Genomic DNA, 25502 nt, shown 5'->3' with positions numbered 1-25502 from the left:
ACGACGAAAGGAACATTGGGATCTGGGTGATGTAAAATGGGTTCAGTAGTGAAGCGGTTTTCAGGGTTCGAAAGGATTCCTGGCAAGCTGGGGACCAGGGAGAGGAAGCCCCGGCTTAGGCGCCTGAGGTCCTTTCCCTTTGGTTGTAACAAATCTAAGCAAAGCGGAAACGATCTTAACCTTGAAACTGGGGATAAAATCCGATAGAAGTTGGCAAACCCTAAAATGACTGGAGTTCTTCTGAGGGTGGTGGGAACGACCAATGCGACCACTACGGCTACCTTGAAAACGGATCATTTCTAAACCCTCGGAGAGATCCGATGGCCAGCAGTCTATGGATGTCTGATGGAAGACATTTGGATAGTTTGGCAAATAAAATTGTCGACAAATACGTTTGCAACACCATCCTGACCAGACGTAACCTTCCACTGTTTTAGGAGTAAATAAGGGCGTCGTCTAAATAAGCCACCACTCCTTTGAACCAGGAAAACTCTTGGAGAGCGTCGTCGATGAGTGACATAAGCCCGGGGCTCGGATAATCGAAGGGCATTCACGCAATACTCATATTGTCCAAATTTAGAGTATTAAATGCTGTTAAATGTTCATATCAGGTCAGCAATACGCACTCAATAGTAAGCTTCTCTTAATCAGCTTGAGTAGAGAATCACGTCCCTTCCCCAAAGCATCAAGGAGGTCTTTGATTGAGGGCAGGGATATTTGTTTGACAAGGAAACAGCGTTCAACCCGGTAATCTGTGCAAAAGGCGCGGGGTTCCATCTTTCTTTTCACAAATAAAAGCGGGGGCGGCGGGGTGCTCTTGGTGGCCAGCGAAGATGAAACCACGCGAGCCAGGTTTTGTCGAAGAAAGCCGCAGCTCCTACTTCTCCCTCGGTTGGGCATCGGTTATATTCTACGCCGCCAGGAAGTTTAAGCCCGGTACTAAAGGATTTTACAGTCAAATTATTCTTTCTGGAAGTTGAGGGTCATTCCTGTTCCTCAAAGACCTTTGCTAGAATCCCAATACTGTTTGGGAACTCGGCCAGCTCCGGGTTGAGTGGTGGCGGTAAGGTTGTGAGCTAGACTTATGGGGAGTTCTTAGGACTCAGCTGGGGAGTTCCCTTCATGCATGTGCCCCTGCGGTGGATCAATTGAACTGGACGATCGTTGCTTTGGGAGATGTAATGAGTGGGTTAGGTGGGAAAGTAGCCATGGCATCCCAATCCCAACACTATGGGTGTTTGGCGACTGGAGCCAAGGATGAGCTTCGTCTCTCCCGGTGTTCTTCTAGCGTAAGAGCACTGGTTGGAGTCTCGAACCCGGGCGGTCATCCGGTACCTAATGGGCTACCGTCCATTTTGGGTGAAGGATGAGTTTGGCTAAGGCTATCGTTAGTCTAATTGTTCAGCTACTTCCATGGTCTCTCATAGACAGTGGGAACGGCCTGGAATCTGAGGGTGCTCATTTTCGAATATGAGTATGTTTGAATATTAGTCAGAGTAGTCATATGGATTATAGGGGCTCCCCTTCCTCACCGCATCTGGAGCAGGAATCTCTTCCACGGGCCAGGCGAGGGCTACTCCCTCCGGTCGAGTCCTGCCAGCTTCCCGAGATCATCCCCTCATATACTTAGGTGGTTTGGGCAGCTCCTTAGGGTCCCCGGGATCGGCTTGCGTCAGAATGCTGGCCGCCGTCGACTTAGAGGAGCAGGGGTAGGTTTTGTTTTGGACAGTGTGGCTGCCATGTGGCCTGGACCTCCACAGTATAAACCTTTGAGCCCAAGGCGGCGTGGCTCAGAGGTTGACTTCGGCTGGATTTGTGATCCGTGCTTCGCTTTTGGTGACGCTGCGCCTATTGGTTACAGCTGGGGGCTTTGCTGGGAGTGCTTTTCCCCGACTTAAGAGCAGGTGCGTCGGGCGCAATCGGAGTTTCGACTGTAATCCCCTGGCAAATGGTTTGAGTTCGCACCATACAAGCCCAGGTGCAAATTTCGAGTGGAGCTGCATCATGAAAGTATTCACCGCCTAATGCGTTAGGACCCGGTCGGGGAGTTTGCTTGCTATACGAAATTCCAGGGCAAACTCATGAAGCGTTTTGTTGCCTGCTTCTAAGCGTTTTAACCATCTGAGTGGCTTTATTAACTGCTTCCGGATCTTGAAAGCGCCCAGTGGTAGCCCCTTGAAGTAAGACGCTCACGGTCTGCAGGTTCAGGTGCTCCTTCTGGTTGATGTAGTTACACAAGCCAGTCGGCAGCCTCCCATCCATTACAAGATCAATGTCACCGCACTTTCTCGCCCTCAGATCTATATAGAATCGTTAAATTCGAGCATGTGCGCGTCTAGTTGTAGGATGAAATAAGGCAAACGTGCAGCCCGTACGTGGCGATGCAGGAATGGGAGGGCGAGGGTAGCCTCTTCCAGCCATTGGCGGTGAGCGGGACGGACCAAGCGGTGGGGCCCGGAGGGTGGTAGTTGCGAGGAGAGGCTGAACTGGCGCGGCAGCACTCACGCTGGAGCAATGGAGCAGCTGGTTGCTGGACAGGCGATTGGGGCGCTGGTGGCCTTGTCGCGCACCCATGAGGGTGGAGCTGGAGTTGCTCCGAGGTCCGTCTGCGTAGCCTCTCTGCGTGACCAGTTCTCTTTCCCGGCAATGAGCCTCCGGTCCCGTTAGTAGTCTATCTCAGTCTCTGCTGCCTTCAGCTTCTCCATGATGTTCCAAAGACTCCTAAAGGCATTCCGCGTTGGCTGGAGCTCAAGTCTGGAGTGTTCTAAGACCACAGCCACTGGGTGGTAGTCTTTCTAGAAATCAGTCCCTTAGAACTGCCTTTCATGGAACAATTCAGCGCCGTAGTCTGTGGCCGGTGTTGTTAAGCGTTCAGTTCAAGCGTAGCGGTCATTCTCGAAAGCCCGTTCTTGTTCCCATTATTCTGGATTCGAGGGCCTCCCGCCCTTTGAGGGCCTCCGTTCTTGTTCCCAATGCGTTTGGACCTCTCACAGAGGAGCCTCGGTTGTCCCAGCTCAGCACACTGCCGGAGGGATTTCGCCAGCCGATGCAGCAGAGTTCTCCAGGTGACCCTCTTCTACAGAGTCCATCATCCTCAGTGGTCTGGCAGTGCCTCGGGAGTCTGCAACGGGGGGTTAAACAGGGGAGTCCTCAGCGAAGAGTGAGCCCTGATCCCTAGACTTTTAAGTCTCCACCAGTTCTTCCTCGGTCGAGGGGTGCGTGCGGTCTTGACGCATGGGTACTCTCCTCGGAAGGGGATCCTCGAGATATTGATCCAGGAATCTGTAAAGGGATTCTATTGGCATCTCCATGGATGGCGAACCGCCCCAATTTCCTCCTCCGCTCTGCATCGCAGCTTGTAATCCTGTGGGTCGGGGTGGAGCGAGATATGCATCCAGAGGGGCCGATCATTGACACCCGCCCTGGGGATGTTAGAAACTGGCACCTCGGCTCAGTCGAAGCAGTCGCGTCGGTGCATCAGGGAGATCTTCTTCCACTTGCTCTTGCAGTGGAGGAAGGACTCCGGCTGAGCGAGGCGGAGAGAGGGTCACCAGGAGACTGGTTCAGCTGGCTCACTCCAGAGACGTGGTATGGAAGGAAGACAGGGTACCCTCTATGGGGAGCCTACCACTGTCTTACGTATTAAGCGCTTCCATCTCGCGACCGAACTCACCGGGGTTGATCCTGCATGTTGAAAAGTAGACACCTGGGACTCACTCAATAGGCGAGGAGGATGGTATGACCGGGATCAGTCAAGATGAATGTTTAGGAGAATCCGCGCCAATGTGGAACCTCAAAGAACTTGAAACAAAGCAGCCAGGTTCAGTTCATTTTATTTCTGTAAAGAGTCACACCTGCGGAATCGCAGTTCTGACTTCTGAATCAGCGTATCGCTTTATGGATCACATTGGCCCCCCCCCTCAGGACTCCAAGAAACTCCCAAGTACAGTTTCCTGGCAGACCAAAGCAAGGTTTTCAAGGCTTCAATGCAGCAAAAGCAAGATTTAAGCATTCTGGGCGCGAGGCCCAGTGCGAGGAATGTGCCAAGGTCAGGTTGGTGGAGTAAAAGCACACACACACTAACCACCAACCTTACAATAGCGGATTACTTAATATTTTCTGTTTGATCTTTAACACAATTTCGCGCCCATGCTGCTGTTGTTTTACTGTGTTATTTTTTAACCTTTGGTCATTCTTTATTATTTTGTTTATTGAGGTCGCGACTCTCAGCCCCAAATATTTTATTTAAAGTTCAGCCTCTGAGTTTTTTTGTTGTGCAATCCGTTACATTTTAAGAAGTGGTAGATTACGCCACTTTCGGAGGTCTGAGCAAAGTGGGCCAAGGCAATATTCCAAGAACAGATTTGCACAACCCATGTGAATGGAAACATGGATGTTGTAAGATGTACGTTCAACAGAAATCCCAAATTGAATGCAGCTCCCTATTACATGTATAGTTAGTTGCAAATCCACTTCCTCTGCCACATGATGTGTGGGAAGACCCTCCATAGCAGGGAGTTCTGGCTTCTCTAAATTTACGTGAAGAGTTTCTAATGCTCCATCAGCAGAACTGTTTGTTCATTCAATACTGAATGAAATGCTAACATTATCAAATATCTTTATTATCTTACAGCATCTTCAAACCTGACTTGTGTATATGACTCAATGGAAACCATCATGTGCAACTGGACCCAAAGTCGAAATGCCACAGAAGCTCAATGCAAACTCACTGGCCACGTCGAGACGACGTGAGATTTGGGGAACTATATTTAGAAAAAAGTAGCAATGCAAATTCTGTTAGTCTGTTCAGCCTGCTATACTGCCTTTGAATATCTAGAGCTATACAACCTGCATGTGAACCAAATGATCTTACAATGCTCTTTCTTTAAAGAATAGGTGTCAAACTCGCGGCCCTCCAGATGTGATGGACTACAGTTCCCATCATCCCCTGCCAGCATGATGCTGGCAGGATGATAATCCTACAACTCTAAAGGTTACCTCGTCTCAGGAATATTTGCCCATGGTAGCTCCAGAAGCCTTCAATAGCTTCCTTTCAAATATCACTGAGCTATTCTAATTCCTTAGCTATAATGAGTAGGGAAAGGAATGAACCACTGTTATTTATACTCAGTTTACAGGGCTTTTAGAACCACACTAGACAGAATGGTGGGAAACTCATGATACCTATCAAACCCTCTTGGGCTATCTGTTTCACAACCAAAACTGCCTGGCAACTCATGCAGGGGAGATCTTCTAGCACCTCACCTGATTTGGCTCTTAGTGGGCACTCTGAGCCTGGATATATTTTATCTGTGTGAAATATAGCAATACTCCACCATTATGTAGTCATCAAGGAGGTTCACATTACAGTATCATTAAAAATGCCAACAACATCAAGAGAAAGAAGCTGTGACGATTGCACAGCAAATATTATAACCTACACAGAAATATAAGACTTTCTTCGCACCCTGTAATATCTCCTATCATCACAGACCTGAGAAAACATCACCTGACCACTAAAACTGAGATGAGTAGGCACAAGGTAAATGGATACAGGGAAGGAGTTTCCCATATAAAGCCACAAAACCAAGAAAGGTCCTGTCTCTAGTAGCTCCATTATCAGACAACAATTCCTGTCCTTTAAGTATCTGCCCAAACCTTGGATAAGTTCATACAGGAATGTTTATCACTTGATAACTGTGATAACAAGTCATGGTTTTCATGTATGAATGTATCATCACAGAGAGTTATTTATATTGCTTCCAGCACAGTGTTGTGTACTAGAGAGTTTGCATGTCACTCACAGCCTTGTTGACAAACGAAGGTACAGCATGTCATTCCTTGACGAGTATCCTACTTATTTATTTACTTCATTTATAATCTGCCTTTCTTGCTGAGATTCAAAGTGGCTTACGCAATTAAAACAATACTATAAGAAAATAAAGCAACCAACCAACAGTCAATAAAGATGAATTATGTTATTAGAGAACAATGCATGAAAGCAGGAACGAAAAATGAAAACCACCCAACATTTCTGAGACAAGCGGGTGAATGTATGAAATGACTCAACTGAAAAGTGTTCTGTTTGCGACATGAAATGCCTATTTGGGGTGCTAGGACTGTGAAATCCCATGCATGCATACAAGGCTTTGCTTGGTATTGCAGTTTCAGTCACCAATAATGAACATCCATGCTTGACCTCAGTCCAAATGACTGGCACTTGCATGTGTGAACTGACTCCACGGAAAAGTGTTGCATATGTGTCAATGCATGGTTTAATGCTAGTTCTATCAGTGGTATTGTATCTTGGATGACCCATGCACACAGGCAAGTCATCCCTTGATCTCACAGTCTACAAAAGTCGACTTGAGTATTCATAAGTAAACCTAGCTCAAGTGTAAAGCGATCAAGTGAAGAGGAATCAAGGAGTGTTCACCATGCGTGAGGTATTTGGTCATTGACCGTAAATAAAGTCTGTCTGTCTGTATGCGTGAGCCACTAATGCCCTTTCCAAAAGCTATTTATATGCTTATTAAAGTCCACCTAAACTATACATAGTATAAAGCAGTAAAGTCCATCTATCTGCTTGTCATCAGGTGTTCCTCTACACCTGTTCAAAACAACTTCTGAGTTTTGGTATAAGACAGTCAGCTGGACCTGGACTTCCAACGGCATATACTGTTGCATCTTACTGGATGTCAACACTGTAATGCTGATTTCTACTTAAAGAGGGTCTGAAAGTCTCACTACACACTATGTTCTTACTCATACACCTAAAAATGCCTGCGGGAAGAACCAAGAGTAATTTGAAAACATGTGCATCATACAAGTATACCTGTCAGGATTTGGAACAGGCTGCAGCTCTTTGAGTATCCACACAGTGGCAAACCTGGGTTTGCTGCTTCAAAACCCCTTCAAGCCCAACATGGCTCTCATCCCACATAAACATATCCGCCCATTAAGGTCTACATCAGAAGTCCTTTACTTTTGGGGATTAGGCAGGTGATAACTCACAGGGGGACTTTTTCTGCAGGGGCACCTTGTTTGTGGAATACCCTTTCAGGTATAATTTGTTTATGAATGTATTTTAACAAATTAAAATAGGCTTATTTTTCTGAGTTTTAATATTCAATTAGGGTGATTATTCTGCTACTTTATTTATACCCTCTTGGTATTGTATCTTAAGTTATCATTTTGGAATTTTATTATGGCTCTTATTCATTTCTGCAAATTGCATTGGTGGTTTTTTTAAATACATGACATGAAAAACTGTCTTCAGGTACCAGCCCATCTACACCCAGTTGAGGCCACTACCTCCTCAGACATGTCAGCCACATGGCGTAGGCACCACCACAAGAAGCTGCAAGCTGATCTTTGATGATGAGGTAGGTAACCTAATTAGAAAATATCAGCTAACAAAAAAGCCTGTTACATTTTAATGGTTCTGAATGTTATTATGGGATGAACTGAGAGCACGCGATGAAATAAGTTCCTGCTTTAATAAATGAGTTGGTCTCTAAGCAGGTTCTTTGTTATGTTGCTACAACAGATTTGCAAACCTTCTTTGTGAGCATCTCTAATACACAGATTGCAGTGGTGCGCCACAATAGCAGAGAAAAGAATTGCCACCTGAGGAGGGGAGAATGAGTTTGCGGGTGCAGAAAGACAGTACAGACAACCATCTTGTGTGGAATAAAATTTGGCTACAGTCTGTTTATTAGTCTGCTGACTGAAGGAAGCAGAGGCGCAGCATAGGAGACGGATCCAGCACTGGGCAGCATGTCTGCTGTCCCCCAGTGACCACTTGCTGGGATCTGCTGTACCCCAGTAATAAATTCCCCGATGCATAGGGGAAAAACCAACAACCAGAGAAGCAAGATAGTGAACTCCCCATGCTTGCTACCACCTCCCAGGTCTCTTATGGAGGCTCCCACTAAAAGGGGAGGCCTGTCACACAGGCTCTTCCTCCCCTGAACAGATCAGTCCACATGTGCAGCCCACCAGGCTGTGGCAGATGAATGTAAATAACAACAAAGCCCAACAAACAATAGGACGACACTACAAGGTCGAAAAAATGAGGGAGTGTGGGTGGGAGAAGCTCATCATAGCCTGAACAGAAGAGAGGCACGGGAAGGCCTGCCCTTATACAGCCGTGGTTACCCCGCCCCCTTCACCTATATCACATGCTCTTGCCAGCAGCAAAATGGCCCCACCTGCTGGGCTGGATGCTGACTCCGAGTCCGCCCCTCTCCCCGCTCGCTCCCAGGCAGCAACGGCGGCCAAGGTAATTCTCAGCCACGCTTTCTTGTTTGTTGGTGACACAGAGAAAACTGCAAGCATTTTTACCATTTCCTTTCTCCGTGTCATTTTGGTTTATTCCTTTTCTCTAGGCAAGGACGCTCAAACAACAAACTTTTTGGCATAAGTAATCAATAGATATTTTATTTATTTGCTTGTTTAAACGTGTATGTATTTATTTAAGCATTTATATCCTGCCATTCCCCATGGCCCAAGGAAGCTTACAATGTATAATGAAATCATCATATAACAATAAAAACACAACCCCCCCCCCCGCCCCCGCCCTCAGTAAAGTCAAACACACACTAAGGTGCCTGTAACCTATACACCATTAAGAGCTCTAGTGAACAGAATGGCTTTGTAGAACCTCCTAAAAGGTTTCTAAGGACAGTGCCTCCCTCACCTGTCCCTTAAAATGGGAGCAACTACAGAAAAAGTAAATGCACTTGATGATATCAGGCAGTATTAGATCAGGACGATGTTAACAAGTCATACTTCAAAGCTGCTATGTGTTAGAGCACCTTAGGACAACTTGAGAGCACATTAATTTCAATAATGAGAGATTTCTATGATGCTCACGTTATGCCAGCAGCTTCCAATGAGGCATGTAATGTTGCCTGCTTCTCTTGGTCTCAGAGATTTGCCTGGATTACCTGCCTCAGAAGAGATCACCTGCTGGATCTTTGAGTGAGTGATGCTGTAAATGTGTCCACTACCAAACAGGAGTCAAAGTGAAGAGTTCGTCTGTTCCTTTAATTCAGAAAAACCAGGTGCCTCTGCTATCAGAATCCCGGAAAATATTGGGCCTGTGTATGTCAATTAAGACCTTATCCTTTTCCTGTGATTATAATAGCATAGTTGCTTATGATCACAATAATGTTATGTTTGTCTGCAGACATACACCTTGACTGTTTCAGACACTATTCGCCTGGAAATGTCTTGTCATGCTGGAGAAAGCTGGAAAAATGAGTCAAGACGCATAATGCCTTTTATGAACCGTGAGTTGAAAATACTTTGGTTGTAATCCTTGAATTTGTGCTCATATCCTCAGATAACTTTTCTGTGGGTTCTCTAAACACAAGCCACTGTGAGGCCCAGATTGTGTAGCAAATATGAAATTGCTTTTTATCCCAGGACCAACATTATGACATCATGTGTCTAGCAAGCAGTGGATGGACAAAGGGGAGCTGCTATTTTCTGATGCCTTATAGGTGGTGATCAACAAGCAGCATTCAGCTGGGCATGGGAATTCATTACAACAAATGCCACAGTCTGGAAATTATGAACAGGAGCATCCCAAAGAGAAGAAAAATCCCATAACTCAGTGGCAGAATGAATGAGCCATTATTACTGATAGCCATACACTGCAATCCTAATGGAGGTGTTACATGGAAGTAGAATGGTGTAACTCTGTTTTGGAGTGCACTGATATTCTAGTAAGGCTGCAGCCCTACGGATGTCTATTTAGAAACAATTGTACCGGTAATGGAAATCAACTGGACTTATTCCTATTCATCTGTGTCTGCGATGATTCTGAGGAGAAACAGGGCTAGACTGCACATTACATTTTACATGAATTCCTAACAGGGACTGGCAGTCGTAATGCAGCTGCAAGTGCCCTCTGCCACCAGACGCTGATTCGAATCAGACTTGCAGTGCACCATTTACCAGAGTTGAAACACTTGGGCAGCGAGGAGGGTGATCAGTGACTCACCAGGAGGCTGCTCATGTCCTGTTTACTTGTGCAACTGCCTCAATGAGGCAAATAATCCTCCCAAGCTGTTTCAGCCTGGGAAAATGGGGGAGGGGGGGAGGCAAGCCCCTTCTGACACCACAGTCCCACTCTGAATTGGGTTGCCACAGCTCTTTTATGTGGAGTTACCACCAGGGACTCACAGCTGTAGTATGGCTGCCAATCCCCATTGAGAACCCATGTGAAAAGTATTGTGGTCTTAGGCAGCAACTCTTGGAAAGTATGCACCCTGCCCTTATGAATGGAGTATAAAACCGACTGCCATGCAGGGCTGACGACAACAGAGTGAACTAGACCTGATTCTATATGCTCACATCTGATTCTATAGACAGAAGCTCTTGTCTGTTCTGATCCTCTTAAGCATAAGCATTTTATTGTCATTGTGTACGCCCAACGAAATTTACAGCAGCATTCCTCGATGCACACAATTTCAGACTCATACATCATCCTCACTTTCCCCTTCCTCCACTCATCCCTACACAGCCCCAAACACATCTGCAACAGCGATGCTTCCCGGCTGAGTTTCTAGCATAGCTTTGCCCACAGCCTCCTTAGAGTAGAAGCTGTCTCTAAGCCTCTTTGTCCTAGTTTTGATAGACCTGTAAGTTCGTCTGCCAGATGGTAACAGTCTTCAAAAAGAGAGTGTGCTGGGAAATGGGAGACGGGTCCTTTTTCCAGAATATTTTGGGCTTTTTTTTTTTTAAAGGCTTCGGGAATTATCATAAGAGTTCTTCCAAGGAGGAGAGAGGGCAGCCGATAATCCTTTGTGCAGTAGTGATCACCCTTTGGAGCGCCTTCCTATCTGCCACTGTGCAACTGGAGAACCATACACAGATGCAGTAGGTTAAGACACTCTCTATAGCACAGCGGTAAAAGGACACCAGGAGTTTTCCATCCAGTTGTTGCTTCCTTAAAAGTCTTAGATAGTACAGTCTTTGCTGGGCCTTCTTAACCACCGCGGCAGTCTGTACGCCCCAGGTCAAGTCCTCTTTAATCATAACGCCCAGAAATTTAAAAAGAAGAGGCTGAGCAATTTGTCTTAGTAAAAAATTCTGTCAGTCGTTCATGCTGCTGCTTCTTGAGCTAGATCTTTAGACAGCATGAAATACTAAAATCAAGCAATTTATTGTTGATTTACATCTGCTGAGTCTTTGGAAGACCAAAAAGTGCCGTCTAACGGTCTAATTACTTAGATAATCACCAGTGAAATCGAAATTCGCTTAAGCAATAGTTCCTTATTTATGGTCTCTAAAGACAACAACAAAGCCAGGACCCGTTGCGCAAAGAGGCATCCATGCAACTATAAATGATGCTTCCTGTAGCTTTTTTGTTTAAAAAAACCATTCCCCTCTCTCTGATCTCTTTATTTCATGATCTATCAAGTCTGTTTGGCACAGATACTATTGCAGCCTGCTTTTCCATGTCACAGGAGATGGAACCTAAGATGAAAGTGATCGAAACGTCATCAATGCTATAAGGGCTATGTGTCCTAATTGAAGGATGACTATTGGAAATTATTATGATGCCACCAACCCACCACAGTGGTCCAACACAGATCCAACACAGATAGATTCAACACAGAAAGTTGCTTACAGAGTAAACACTTAGGGGACAGGTGGAAGGTGCCCACAGAGAAAATGTCCGTTCTTAGTAGCATCAGAGTAAAGTCCCAAAAGCCATGTCAATGTAAAGTGTATGTCTATATGTGTGTTTGTGTGTGTGTGTGGAGGGGGTATTCTTAAACATTTATGAATGAACACATGACGATGCTTCAAGGGTACTAATATCTAGTCTGACTGGTAGTGACTCTCCAGTCTTTAAGCAGCCTTTCAGATCACCTAACATAGGTGTCAAACTCACGGCCCTCCAGATGTTATGGACTACAGTTCCCATTATCCCCTGCCAGCATGATGCTGGCAGGGAATGATAGGAACTGTAGTCCATAACATCTGGAGGGCTGTGAGTTTGACACCTGTGACCTACAACAAGATCCTTTAAACTGGAGATGCCAGAGATTGAACCTGGGATTCTCCATATGCCAAAGCTACATGTGAACTCCCAAAGGCACCTGGTGGGCCACTGCGAGTAGCAGAGAGCTGGACTAGATGGACTCTGGTCTGATCCAGCTGGCTTGTTCTTATGTTCTTATGTTCTTATGAATCATGGTCCCTCCTGACTCAAGAGCTTCTTTTCATTATACACAAGATTCTAATTGCAGTCAGTCATGAAAAGTAGAGTCTTCAAAACTGTATCCTACCAAACTTACCTTTCCCAGAATGGCCAACTAAGCTAAGGAGGGATTTCTAATAGTTCAGAGACTTCAGCCATTTCTGCACAGCCAATTACAGCGTTGTGCCGTCGGTGTTATTGGCAACACTGCAGCAACTGAGTGTTTGCATGGGTGGGCGCTTCGTAGACAGGTAGCGCATTGGCTGAACCCTGGCGCTTTGCACAGCTGCGCTTTGCAAAAGGTGTTCTTTTTTTCCCCAGAGTAGACATCATGGGCATTTGGCGCCAGGATTGGCCAGTGAGGCCTCCATTGTGGGGGGTGGGCTCTGTGGCACCAATTCCTTCCAGGCACTTTGCATGACTGCAGCCACGGAGTGCCGTTGTTGAAAAACCTCACCTGTTGAGTGACTTTCAATTATGCCGTTTTGGCCCCGCTTGAGCATTGCCACATCGCTGCAGTATCGGTGCTGTGGCAACAGCCGTGTGAACTCTCCACCTAAAATGCTGCTTTTACCGTCCTTTTAGCGCATTTTTTGGGCCGTGCAGAAACAGCCACAGTGTGAATCCCCCCCCCCCCCAGCAAAAAGTGTTGCAAAACTTCTATCAAAACATCACTTTAAACTATGTATAAAGTCCACCCGCTAGGCTTGTTAAATTGAAGTTCTGATTCATGCTGCATCCAGTGTACTTAACGGATCGGGAGACAGTTTGATTGGGCACAATAATGCTTACAAATATACCCTATAAATATTATAGACAAGCTTCAATGAGCTTTCAGTTCAGATGGGAAGTGGAGTTTTCATCCATTTCAAAAAGGCTGAAAGCTTCATGAATAGGCTACTTTTATTGCCATAGCTGTAATGTGAGTGTGATATTTCACCAAGCCACAGGAGCTCTGTTTTCAACAATTTGAACAAACTAGTGCATTATATGACAGATTTCTTTTTTAAAATCAGAGCCAGGATTAGATTAACGATCAGAGAAAAATTTCTGTCCTTTCCAACTGCGAGTGTAGTTAAGACTTCACATAATGCCTAAAATACTTCTCCGAAATGGTTTGTGGAAGGATATTTAGTCTTTTGGTTTGGTGCTTTCCCTGCACCCCTGCCTGTCTTTGACATGCTTCTCCCCTGCGCTCCTGCAGAAACATGGCTGCTATCCTGTTCATTTGCAGTACTACCAATTTCAGTTATATTTACATGCACAAAATTGAGTGCAACAGAGCATTTAAACTTGACAGTACAACTCCTGCCCTAACAGTTGTGAACACAGGTAATCAAACAAACTCTGGTTTCCTCTTTCCTCCATTGTTTAACCTGCCCTACTAAAGGTACCCAAGCATTTTACATATCCAGGAACTGCATCAAAAGGCACCATAGGAAAAGGCAGATGGTAAAATGCACTGAATAGCCACCATTAGTGGCTGCTGCCCAAGGGGAAATTGTTTTCTTTAAGTCTGACCCCTGTGATCAGAGCCAGCCATGACAGCAGATGAGATTGCATCAATAACCAGTGCAGCACTCTCTAGAGTAGAGACTCTGCTCAGTCAAGGAAACCGTTTTTGGTAGGGTGATATGGAAGATCAACAGTTTAAATTGTGTGCTCTATATTCCAAACCTGGTAATGATTTCAGTTGTCACTATAGGAGTCTGAAATGGCTGCAGTTTTACTTTGAACTATATGAGAATATAAAATTTTGGACAGGACACCCCAAAGCAGACACATACAGCCCTTCAAAGATGTTGACTTCATATGTTCAACATTCAGTTCCTTATGCTCACAGAACTCTGCAAATCACAGTCTCAATGACTGTCATCACCATTGATTGTGCAGCCATAGAAAGAAAGAAAGAAAGAAAGAAAGAAAGAAAGAAAGAAAGAAAGAAAGAAAGAAAGAAAGAAAGAAAGAAAGAAAGAAAGAAAGAAAGAAAGAAAGAAAGAAAGAAAGAAAGAAAGAAATTTTCACCATCTTTGCTATCAAATCATTGGATAAAATATATTCCACAAAGAAGCTGATTGGAGAGTAACAGTTCAAGGTGGCCTCATTCTATTAGGTGCTCTGCTACCTAGCTCTCCAAGGTCTCGGGCGTAATGATACAAAGAGTAGGATGGGGAACAATAGGGATTTTAGGGTGGAGTGGTCACTGTTGGATTTCAAAAATGTAAGACACTCTCCTCCTCAACAACCTTCATGCACAAACTGAAAGTCAATCATATTAGAAACAGCCCAGGATGATTGAATTTTAAATAGGTATTATGAATAGGTATCACCATTGCATTTTCCATGCTATGAATTATATTTAAATAACTATAAACAACATCAAGGATTTACTCTGGTTAGACCTCGCCTATAGTATGATGTTCAGTTTTGGGCACCACAATTTGAGAAGGTCATAGACAAGCTGGAACATATCCAGAGGAGGGCAATGAAGATGGTTGGGGTTCTGGAGACTAAGTCCTATGAGGAAAGATTGAAGGAGTTTAGCCTGGAGAGGAGACAACTGACATGATAACCATCTTCAAGTACTTGGACTGTCCTGTAGACGATGGTATGGAGGAGTTTTCTGTCACCCCAGAAGGTTGGACCATGACCAATGGGTTAAAATTAAATCGGAAGAGTTTTCAGCGAAATATTAAGAAGAACTTCCTGACTGCTAGAGAAGTTCCTCAGCAGGACAGGCTTCCTTGGGAAGTGGTGGACTTTCCTTTTTTTGGAGATTTTTTAAGCAGTGTCTAACTCTGTAAACTTAGGCAGATCATGAGAGGGAGAACAGGAAGGGTTGTATGAGTGCTTGGCTCTCGTGACCCTTTCTTACATCCCAATTGCCACTTTGGGGTAAGGAAGCAATTTTCTTTCAGGCCAGATTGGCCAGGGATCCTAGAAGGTTGTTTATTTTATTTTATTTGCCAACTTGTGGGTATGGAATGGGGTCATTGAGTGTGTGTGGGAGGTAGTTATGAATTTCCTGGATTGTAGAGGGGGTTGGACTAAACCTCGTGGTCCCTTCCACCTCAAGACTGGCAACCCTAATTTCTGACAGTGTGCTGAGAGAGTGATCAGATTTTACAAAATAATTGTGGGGCATAAAGTGCTGTTTAACTCTTGCCAATCACTTCCTGTTTACTGCAGATGTCATGAATAAATGCCAGAAATTGGCTGATATGAATGGCTAGATCAGGGGTCCTCAACCTTTTTGAGCCTGCAGGCAGCTTTGGAATTCTGACACAGGGTAGTGTGTACAATTACCATATGGCAGCCACAGGAGGCGGAACCAACCACAAAATATCAAGAAGTGAGGTTGCACATAACTCTAATAGTGACTGTTCAGCATTTCACCTTGTGGTCCCATGGGCTAGGTCAACAAAGAAAGAACAGCAAAGAGTCCTGTTTTTTTTTGACAGAACCCTCATAGCACCTAAAAACCATCCTTCCCTATCCAACCCCATTCTCCTCTAGGTAGAAAAGTCAGGTGTGTGGTGCTCATTAACACTGTAGTACTAATGGTTTTTTATAAAAAGGACAGGACAGATGAACTCCATGGTTGAGAGTTGAGTGGTTCTCCCGTTCTATATTATGCTCATGTCCTACACATGAAATCCATCACATGAAAACCACATATGGGGTGTGCACATTTTTGTATTTCTATGGCCTGGCCATATAAAGAAAAGATGGGTCTAGCTGAAACTCCTGGGCCCAAAAAAAAAAACAACCCCTGTTGTAATGGAGAGGGTTTCTATGCTGCCCCTGGGTTTAACAGATTTGTTTTTGTTGTTGCTCTCTTCCTCTCCAGTTCAGCTCACACCTCCTCACAATGTCAAAATGGAAAGTGACAGGAAGCCTTCCTACAATTTGACGTGGCAACTCTATAACGTTTCTCATTACTTAGATGAAATACTAGAGTATGAAGTATGTTACAAAAAGCCAGATGATCCTGCTAAGGTAAGTGTAAGGTGACATCCCTACAGATGGCAAACGGTTGTGTATATTTGTTGTTTCAGAGAATTGCAAGGTCAAATGGTTGTGTCTCAAGAGGGGGAGGGGGATAGAGATTTTTAGACTTTGGGTTTCTTATCATACATGCAGATTTGGTGATATTTCACAGAGTTCCTGCCTGTTTGAAGGGTTTAGGACTCCAAAAACTTGGGCACTACCAAAATTTTCATCTCAGAAAGGTGTGCAGAAACTACAGTTTGGTATAGAACATACATAACTATTACTGGAAATTCGGGGGTGGAGGTCGAAGAGGAGACCTCAGCAGGCTACAATGCTAAAGAGTTCATCCTCTGAAGCAGTGAATTTGTCCGGGGCACTTATCTCTAAAATTTGTTTCCCTTGATCGCACAGAACCCCGGAGTCTTTGTTTTTATTACATTTCCTGGTTCTTTACACCTGTAAAATATGTTCAGGGTTCAACATGATTCTTGTGAAAATTGCATGTGAAAAGTGTGTGCTGTATAAATGGCTTCAAAATACCATAAGAATGCTGTTGGGGAAAATGAATGAATTTGAAACATTGACAATAAAATGAGGTAAAATTGAGAAAAGTAAACAATAACAATGTACTATGCTGAAAAGAAATGAAGAAGTAGTAGGTGTGAACATTCCTGCTACATGCAGTTGTTGGACAACCAAGTGTTGAGGCGAGAGAAGTCATTTACTTTATGAGATATCCTGAAGCCTTAGGAAAGGAAGCAAAGTAGAAAAATGTTGTATAGTGACTGCACCCAATCATCACTTTCCTTTTGACTCTACTGCAGTCTGCCACAATCCTGCCCATTATTCATGATCAGCAGTGGGTAGAAATTGAGACTCTTTCGCCTGACACAGTGTATGAGGCGACTGTTCGTGTCAAAGTACAAGCTTACATGGGTTATACAAGCATGTGGAGCCACTGGAGTGCTATGGAAAAGTGGAGGACTTACCCAAAAGGTAGGGCTCATAGTTTGTCTTTGAAATACATGACCCTTTTATGATGTTGCAGTCCGTCACATTGGAAGCCTACCCACTGCATGCATCTAGAGCAGGGGTTCCAACTCTGGCTCTTCAGATGTTCATGGACTACAGTTCCCATCAGCTCCTGCTGGCATGGTGAATTGGGCATGCACAGGGGCTGGTGGGAATTGTAGTCCATGAACATCAGAAGCACCAGTATCCTGTTCCCCAAGGAAAACAATCTAAGGATGCCCTGTTCTTGGGTGGAACCGATTGGGAGAGACACTAGCAAGGTGTAACAGTTTAAAACAAGGTTTATTGTTAGAAGAATTGAGACCTTAACTCCTCCCAGGGTCTGACTAAGATAAGGTACTCGCTTGACTGGTGAACAAACTTGAAGGTATGGACTTTTGTTCTTTCTTTGACTGCTTCCAAGAAAGTCCACTTTGTTTGTGCTTCTATCTCTATACACCATAAACGTAACAGATATTGCAGCCTTCCAACCACCCTTGGCAGACTGACTGACTGAGCTAAACAGGGGGATTACTGGGCAATAACAGGAAAACTGCCTCTAGGGCAATTTCTTAAAGGGACAGGGTCCAACTAAAATTCCCTCCCTTAGAATACTTATACAAGGAACTAAACCAATGCTAGCTATAGGGATACTTAAACTTAATAGGAAAATAACAAAAGCATCTGTGGGGGCATGACAACCAGAGTTGGACGCCCTGATCGAGAGAGTGTGCTACCCACCATATGTATGGTTGCCATGTTGTGTGAACAGTGGGGCTGGGTGTATTTACCATGCATTTGCAGCCTTGGTATGTGTGAACACAGACCCTGAAAATCAATGGTCAGCTCTCGCACACTGGAGCTGTACGCACGTGAGGTTGTTCCTGTTCACAGAACATGGCAACTAGACATAATAGAAGGATCTATATAAGGTTGGGAGATTCCCAGTATGCATGATCATAATATCTGAATGGTGTTTATATCTTCAGTTAATGACTAAAACGAACAGTGGCCAGCAATCTTTCTTTGTCTTTCTTTCCCCCCCGCACTTCTTAATTATTCCTGAAGAACCACCCTTGCAGACTTTGCGTCTAGTTCTTCTAGCTTTTGGAATCAGTTTGATCTCCATCTTCCTCATTGCTGCTGTCTTGCTGGTCAAAACACGGACACCAAACTGGTAATATAGTACTGAAATCTTGCTTTCATTTTTCTCTTGCAGGACACTCTGTTGTGTTTTTCAGGCAACTGATAGCTGATACCAATCCTTCTCAAGAGCCCCCCACCCCCAAAGTAGTTGTAGATTCTTCCCTGATTTATAAATACTGATTTTACATGCACTTGTCTAATAGAAACACAAATGACTAGGAAATTTGTAAATTTGCACTACTGTCAAGTTCACAGTGCAGAGGAGAAAATATGGGTCTCCACTGCAAATGGATCATTCCTGTGGAATGTTGTGATTCTGATATCTCATATCTAAAGCTCTCTTCAGATGTTCTAAGCACATAAAATAAATGTTGGGGATGGGAACACGTAATCATGGCAATAAATTTTGCCGCAACTTATGGGGGATATGTGCGTAGAACCTACACGTGCAGGTTTGTCCCTGCATGATTCAGAACCCTGAAAAAAGCTGGGTTCCCAACAATTTGGACAGAACTGTACTAGCATAGATTTTATGCAAACCTTCCAGAGAAAGAACATGTCATAGCAGAAATTGTCACCACAGTCCCAAACCCGTTCCCCATTCTGTGCATGTTCATTATATACATGTTGTCTGACAGGAGCTTAAGGAAACCTGAAAAGTTATGGAAGGTCTCTGCTCAAAGTGAAATGGGAGTTTTGGCAGGCCTTCCAGCAGTGATAGAGCTGTGGGAGTTTATTCTATAAAGCAGTCTCTTCCTAACTGATGTCTGTGACAGGTTGAATTGAGCCTCTGTTCCTAGAAGCAGTATGCCTCTGAAAGTTGTATGATGTGGAAAAATGATAAGATGTGGTTATTCCATCATGCCCTGCTTGTGAACTTCGTAAGGCATCTGTCTGGTGACAGAAACTGTGGGAATACTGGATTTGATGGGCTCTTGGTTTGACACTAGATTCATATAGAATCTCCGTCTTCCCTGGCTACATGGGGAAATCATTGGGGGAAGCCTGAATTAAATCTCCAAAATCCTATTCAAATCCCAACCAACCTTAAAAATTATGCATCCAGAATAAATAAATTAACTTTTCACCATGGACCACTGCATTCCAGTCACAGAATTGAGAGTTTTCTGCGTGCATTATTTATTGTCTGGATGCAAAATCCAGGAGTGTTCATTCAGCATTCTAGATTTTCAAACTGTGACATTTGCAATAAGACTGTGCAATGTCAACCCTCAGGATGGATTTTAACACAGAGAGTTATATAGTAAGAACAAAATGTTGGAATCCTGGGGATGGGGTAGAATGGCTTTTAGGACCACTTCAGACTGCAAGTAAGTATCATTTTTTCATCTAACCCCTATGTAAACTTACTACAAGCATACAATTAGCACACTAAGAGAAAGGCTGCAGACAGTCCAATCTTTTCTGTGGCAGTCCACAAACAAATACATTTTAAAGGGAAATTGCAATGCAAGATCACTGAATCTACATTAATTCACAAATCAGAACAGTGGACACCCCCAGGGCTGAATAGGGACATAGGATTCTTACCTTACTACCAATACTATCCCCTTTTCAGGATAAAGATAATTTGTGAATTCATCCACCATTTTCTGGACCATCTTTGTTCTTGAATGCGCCACTTGGGTCCTAGTGCCTATATTGTTCTGTTCCCAAGGCACCAAGACCCAAGCAGAACATTCTAGACCCATGGTGGTGAACCTTTGGTACTCCAGATGTTATGGACTACAATTCCCATCAGCCCCTGCCAGCATGGCCATGCTGGCGGGGCTGATGGGAATTGTAGTCCATAACATCTGGAGTGCCAAAGGTTCGCCACCACTAGACAAAGATGGTCCAGGAAATGGTGGATGAATTCACACATCTCCTGTCATCTTTATCCTGAAAAGGGTATAACTTTCTACGCCCAAGTATTTCCCTTCTGCTCTAATCAATCTAATTACAATATGCCTTGTACCTTTGCATCCTATACAAGCATTCTTTTCAACACCACTCCCCCTTTCTGATTGGGATACACCTGTCTGATGAAGAAATCTGCTGTACACCTGTCTGATGAAGGGAGCTGACTCCTGAAAGTTGATACCCTGAAACTCTTGTTGGTCTCTACGGTGCTACTGGGCTCAAATCTAACTGTTCCACTGCAGACCAATACAGCTGCCCTCTGAAATTTGTAACATGTAGTTTTTTGTTTGCGGGGATTTGTATTTTCAGAGGGCAGCATTTGAAAACAGTATTCCCTTACCTGAAGTCTGAAGTGGTACAGCCCATTCTACCATTTCATTGATGCAGCTTCAAACAGTGGCAGGGCATATTCATTTCCCCTGGAGCAAATTTCAAGAGCACATCACAGGAAGCATTAGGTAATTATCACTCGTATTGCTGGTCATTCCAGATTCTTTCCTTGCACATTTTCTGTCAGTCTCTGTCCTGTGCATATAGACACAAATGCTCATAGACGCAAATGCTCATATACTTTTTTTGTTTTTGCAGAAGAAGGATGCAACTTAATTTCAGCCTGTTTTCATTGCCGTAACTAGATATATGGAGAGTATTCAATAAAATAAAAGTATGCTCTGACTTGGATGGCCCAGCTAACCTAGTCTCGTCAGATCTCAGAAGCCAAGCAGGGTTGGCTCTTATTGGAAGGCAGACCACCTTGGAAGTCCAGAGGCAGGCAGTGGCAAACCACCTCTGTTTATCTCTTGCCTTGAAAACCCCATTGGGTCACCATGCTTGGATGAGAATTGATGACAATATTCACTACCATGCCCTGGAAGCCCCAATATTGCGCATAGGATCTGTGTTAAAAAAACCCAGCAGTTTTTGATCATATCTTTTCTCTCGCCCTTTCAATCAAAGCAAATGATGGTGCAGTGGTTGCAAATATTTCACATGAGAAATGTGGTTGCACAGACTGGCTTAGAAAAACAATGTTTGCCACAACAATGTTGGATTGGTCTTCAGAGTCACATGGTTGCTACCATCATTGTATGGATCCAGGTGACTTAGAGGCATGCTGTAGTCTTTTCAAAAATCAGCATGGGTAGCCTTCAGCTTTGGGGTGGGGGGGGGTGGGGGGTGGGGGCGGGGAGACAGTCTGTAGCCTTGGAGCATGTGCTTATGCCTGGTGTTGCTACACTTCTCTGGATTTCTGAGATTTAAATGGTGGCTCTGATGGCTTTCAGTGATTCTAATCAACTCTTTTATTGTATTTTGGAAGGAAAATGTCATGTCCTGAGATCTTGTTCAAACTGTTACAGAGCACTAGACTAAGTTTTTAAGGAGCTCATTTTACTTGTTTATGACAACAGTTGTGACAATGGTGTTGTCTGCTGTTTATACAACTGCTTGGCAATCCTCCAAAGTTGAGGGGAGAGGGGTAATGCTCAGTGGCCATTGTGCTTCAGAGCCATATTCACTTCCAAACTCTCCCTTCTATAGGCTTCAGAAGATCCTAAAGATCCACTTACCAGACCCAGCCAAGTTCTTCCCATCTCTTACAGCTGTCTATGAAGGAGATGTTCAGGTAAACAGGCTATGTGATTATAAGGATAAAGAGACCCAATCTGGAAGAGTACAATAGAGAGAACTGGAAGCCTGTCTTCCATTGTAGGCTATAGCAGTAGCACTTGCAGAGTGTTGCCATGCCTGCATCTCACTGAAGTATTTTTTTTAAAAAAACTTGGTTTTCAATTGCCTGCTATTTGGCTAATTTGCTGATCCTGATCCTGTAACTCCCACATAATTGAGCTCTGAGCTAACATTCCCGTTTTCATAACCCCCCCCCCCCACACACACACACACAAACACATGCACACACTCTCAAGTATAAATACAGAATGTAAAGAATTAAAGTTGAACCACAACTTGACACTTTGGATGTAATGGCAACTTCTGATTTGCACTGAACAGAGAGTAAAAGGCACCTGGTGGGCCACTGTAAGTAGCAGAGTGCTGGACTAGATGGACTCTGGCCTGATCCATCAGGCTCTTTCTTATGTTCTTATGTTCTTAGTAATGGGTTAAATTGGAGCTCAAGGTGGCAGAGGGAAAGAAAAGCGTGCAAGCACAAGACTCACTCATCTACTATCAAACTATGGTTCAGAGTTACATCTGACCTGACCTCATGCTGAAAATAACCATGGGAAATGTGGAAGACCAATGAGAAGTAGCTGCCTGGCAGAAGCTTTGTTCAAGCTTTGACTCCCATCGATCAGGAGAAAAGCAGCACTGAAAGATTTTAAATAGTTATGGCCTCCCATGTTAGACCCTATGAAGGGAATTGGACCCAAATAGCCATGTCTGTTCTGAAAGCTGGCTCAGCAGCACAGAACATCCACAGTGCCTTTTCCCTGTCTATCAATGCTTCCCATTTACTTTCAATGTCATTATTTGGGCCAAAATACTCCATACTGCTGCATTGGAATGCAGAATGAATTCCTTTCATTCCTCCATTAATCTGTCAAACAACCTCCCATGCAGCTGTCACTGCTATACTTTCTTAATTCTATGATTCAGCAAAAGCAAGCACAGACATAACCGTGTTCACAATACAATAACATTTCAGAATCTCTGCTCTGTTGCCTTAATTCAATCCCTAATGCCAGATATAATAGAGAAATCTTGAAAATGCTCCCCTAAGATGCTTAGGGATCTGGCTTTGGTGGATCTAAGGGCCAAACCATCCATGATGTAATAGAAATTTGAAATTACAATCTCCCTGATGGTTTTTTTTAGTAATTAAAGGCTCCATAATGACTGCTTTGAAGGCTTGGGCCTTGAAAGATGTTTGACCCTTTCATCCCAGGTTATTTCCCCAGTTTTAATCACCATCATCTCAATTGCTAATTGTCCTACTAGGGGAAAGAGAAGAGCTATTGAACCCAAGACCGGTGTGGATATTGTAACACAGTGGTGGCGAACCTTTGGCACTCCAGATGTTATGGACTACAATTCCCATCAGCCCCTGCCATCATGGCCAATTGGCCATGCTGGAAGGGGCTGATGGGAATTGTAGTCCATAACATCTGGAGTGCCAAAGGTTCGCCACCACGGCTGTAACATGTCTCCCCACTCTCCAAGCCAGTGGCAGCTTTTGGGGAGACCGTGATTTAGATCAGAGAGGTAGCATGGTCAGAAGGCACTCCCCAGCACTATTCTTCCAAACTTCAAAGCAAAGGGCTGCTAGTCGGTAACCAAAAAAAGGGGGGTAGGCGGCCTACTAATGGATCTTCCATGTTATAACTAGTTTGAACCTCAGAGGGGGAAAAGTTCTGGAGAATATAAGTCAAGTTATTCTCTAAGGCAGGGATTGGCCAATGCCAGGTCCCAGAAATGTCACGGTGGCGTCCAGTATTTCCAAAAATTATTTTATTGTGGTGTCTCTCAGCATTTTTCACTGTAAATACAAAGCTTATTTATCATTTTGCACAATGTTTTTGCTGTACAACATTAAAAAAAAACAGGCATGAGATCCTTCTCACTGCTCATTTAGAGGTACATTTACCCCTTTTCTTAGTGGTAGATGAATTAATTGACTAACCAGCTGCTTTTTGTGTCAGTTCCCAGATTCAATTAAATGGAGTTTTTAAAAGCAACAACATAATTATGAGAAACTGGGGAGAAGCTGAACTAGGGTTAGAGATCAGCCTTTCTTGCAGTGATGACAACCAGGCTTGCCCCAATTTTAATTTATACACTGCAAGACACCTGTCATCACTTTAATAAAATCACAATAAACTGTGAAGAGGTTAGGATTAGGTTCTGCGGTAGTGATAATTTAGAAATACGATCATTAAAAAACAAAATCCTGATAGCTGAAAAAGGAGGTCTGGCTTCTAAATTTTTGGACTGTTTTCTACAGCCAAAACAGATTTGTCAAGGGCTGCTGTATGGGAATATCAGGCAGCAATGTTATGGAGCTGCTTGTGTGGAAGTCTAGTGTTACACCGCAGATGTTCTGAAGATCATGCTTTGTATTTTGTGTATATTTCCCCTCTAAACTGAACAGAAGTGGCTGTCCTCCCCAATGGCCATGGATTCCTTCCACATCGCTGTTGCATCCCCAGATGTCGCTGTCCTTGAGGTACTGCAGAAAGACAACCAGGATCTTTGCCTCCTCATTCCCAAGGAATGTCTCCCTCCCCTGGATGCTCCAGACACCAGCGGGCAGTCCGTATCCAGCTGTTTTGTCAACCAGGGCTACTTTTTCTTCCACCACCTTCAATCCCTTGAGATTGAGCCTTGCAAGGTATACTTCACATATGACCCCTTTGCTCATGAAGACAGTGGCAGTGAAGCTGATGACTCCTACCTAATGCTCCGCACAACAGGCAGCCACCCACTACTGCCTTCCTACAACCTCATGGGGAGCCAAGACAGAGTTTCATTGCTACAAGAAATGAAGGAGCCAACTCAGAAGGCCCATCAAGCCATCAGCCCTTCACCCGTGGGGAGATCTCCACCTGCATCAGCAATGGAACAGACTCAGAAAGTGAATAAAGCCATCTTTCCAGTCTCCATTTCTCTGCACAGGTCTGCCATGGATGCTTCAAGTGTCCATGAGCAGCCTAGCAGTAATGCTAATGACATGGGGGCAATTACAGATGTGGCAACTCACACCACCTCTATAAGAGGTAATATGCCTTTGTATCTCCAGTCCAATGTTCTGAATCCAGGCAAACCCAGTGACCTCTGCAGAACTGCATCCTCTAGCCAGATCCTTAACTCTGAGGCCTACTTGTCTTTGAAGGAGCTCCAAAACCAATACATCCATCAGTCTGTCTGAATTTTATTGGAAGACTACTTGACCGCTTCGCTGCTGATCTCCATTTCCAGGCCATTAGGGACCAAATTGAATAGCACTGCTTCAGAGTAGTTTCACTTCGGAGTTAATTGTTGTCATAGATGCAATTAGTTATTTGTTTGCTATTAGTTATTTATGTCTTGCTCAGAAATTTTGCCTCAACTTGGGTGGCCTAGGCTAGCTCAGATCTTGTCAGATATTGAAAGCTAAGCAGTTAAGTATTTGGGTGGGAGACCACAAAGGAAGTCAAGGGTTGCCGCACAGAGGCAAGCAATGACCAACAGCCTCTGTTTGTCTCGTGCCATG

At 44.1% G+C, this 25502-nt stretch overlaps 1 protein-coding gene across 1 annotated transcript in view; it reads left to right on the top strand.

The window, feature by feature from the left end:
* Window positions 1-25178, top strand: part of IL2RB (interleukin 2 receptor subunit beta) — a 32862-nt gene extending 7684 nt beyond the window's left edge. The window contains exons 3-10 of the mRNA XM_048501529.1: window positions 4634-4748; window positions 7280-7385; window positions 9194-9296; window positions 16071-16219; window positions 17038-17133; window positions 18214-18401; window positions 21833-21917; window positions 24402-25178. Coding sequence (XP_048357486.1) covers window positions 4634-4748; window positions 7280-7385; window positions 9194-9296; window positions 16071-16219; window positions 17038-17133; window positions 18214-18401; window positions 21833-21917; window positions 24402-25178 — 1619 coding nt within the window. The remainder of the gene's footprint in view (window positions 1-4633; window positions 4749-7279; window positions 7386-9193; window positions 9297-16070; window positions 16220-17037; window positions 17134-18213; window positions 18402-21832; window positions 21918-24401) is intronic.
* The last annotated feature ends 324 nt before the right edge of the window (window positions 25179-25502 follow it).

This window comes from Sphaerodactylus townsendi, linkage group LG06 (genome assembly GCF_021028975.2).
Source record: "Sphaerodactylus townsendi isolate TG3544 linkage group LG06, MPM_Stown_v2.3, whole genome shotgun sequence".
Classification (NCBI taxonomy): Eukaryota; Metazoa; Chordata; class Lepidosauria; order Squamata; family Sphaerodactylidae; genus Sphaerodactylus; species Sphaerodactylus townsendi.
This window is presented reverse-complemented; position numbering and strand designations above follow the sequence as displayed.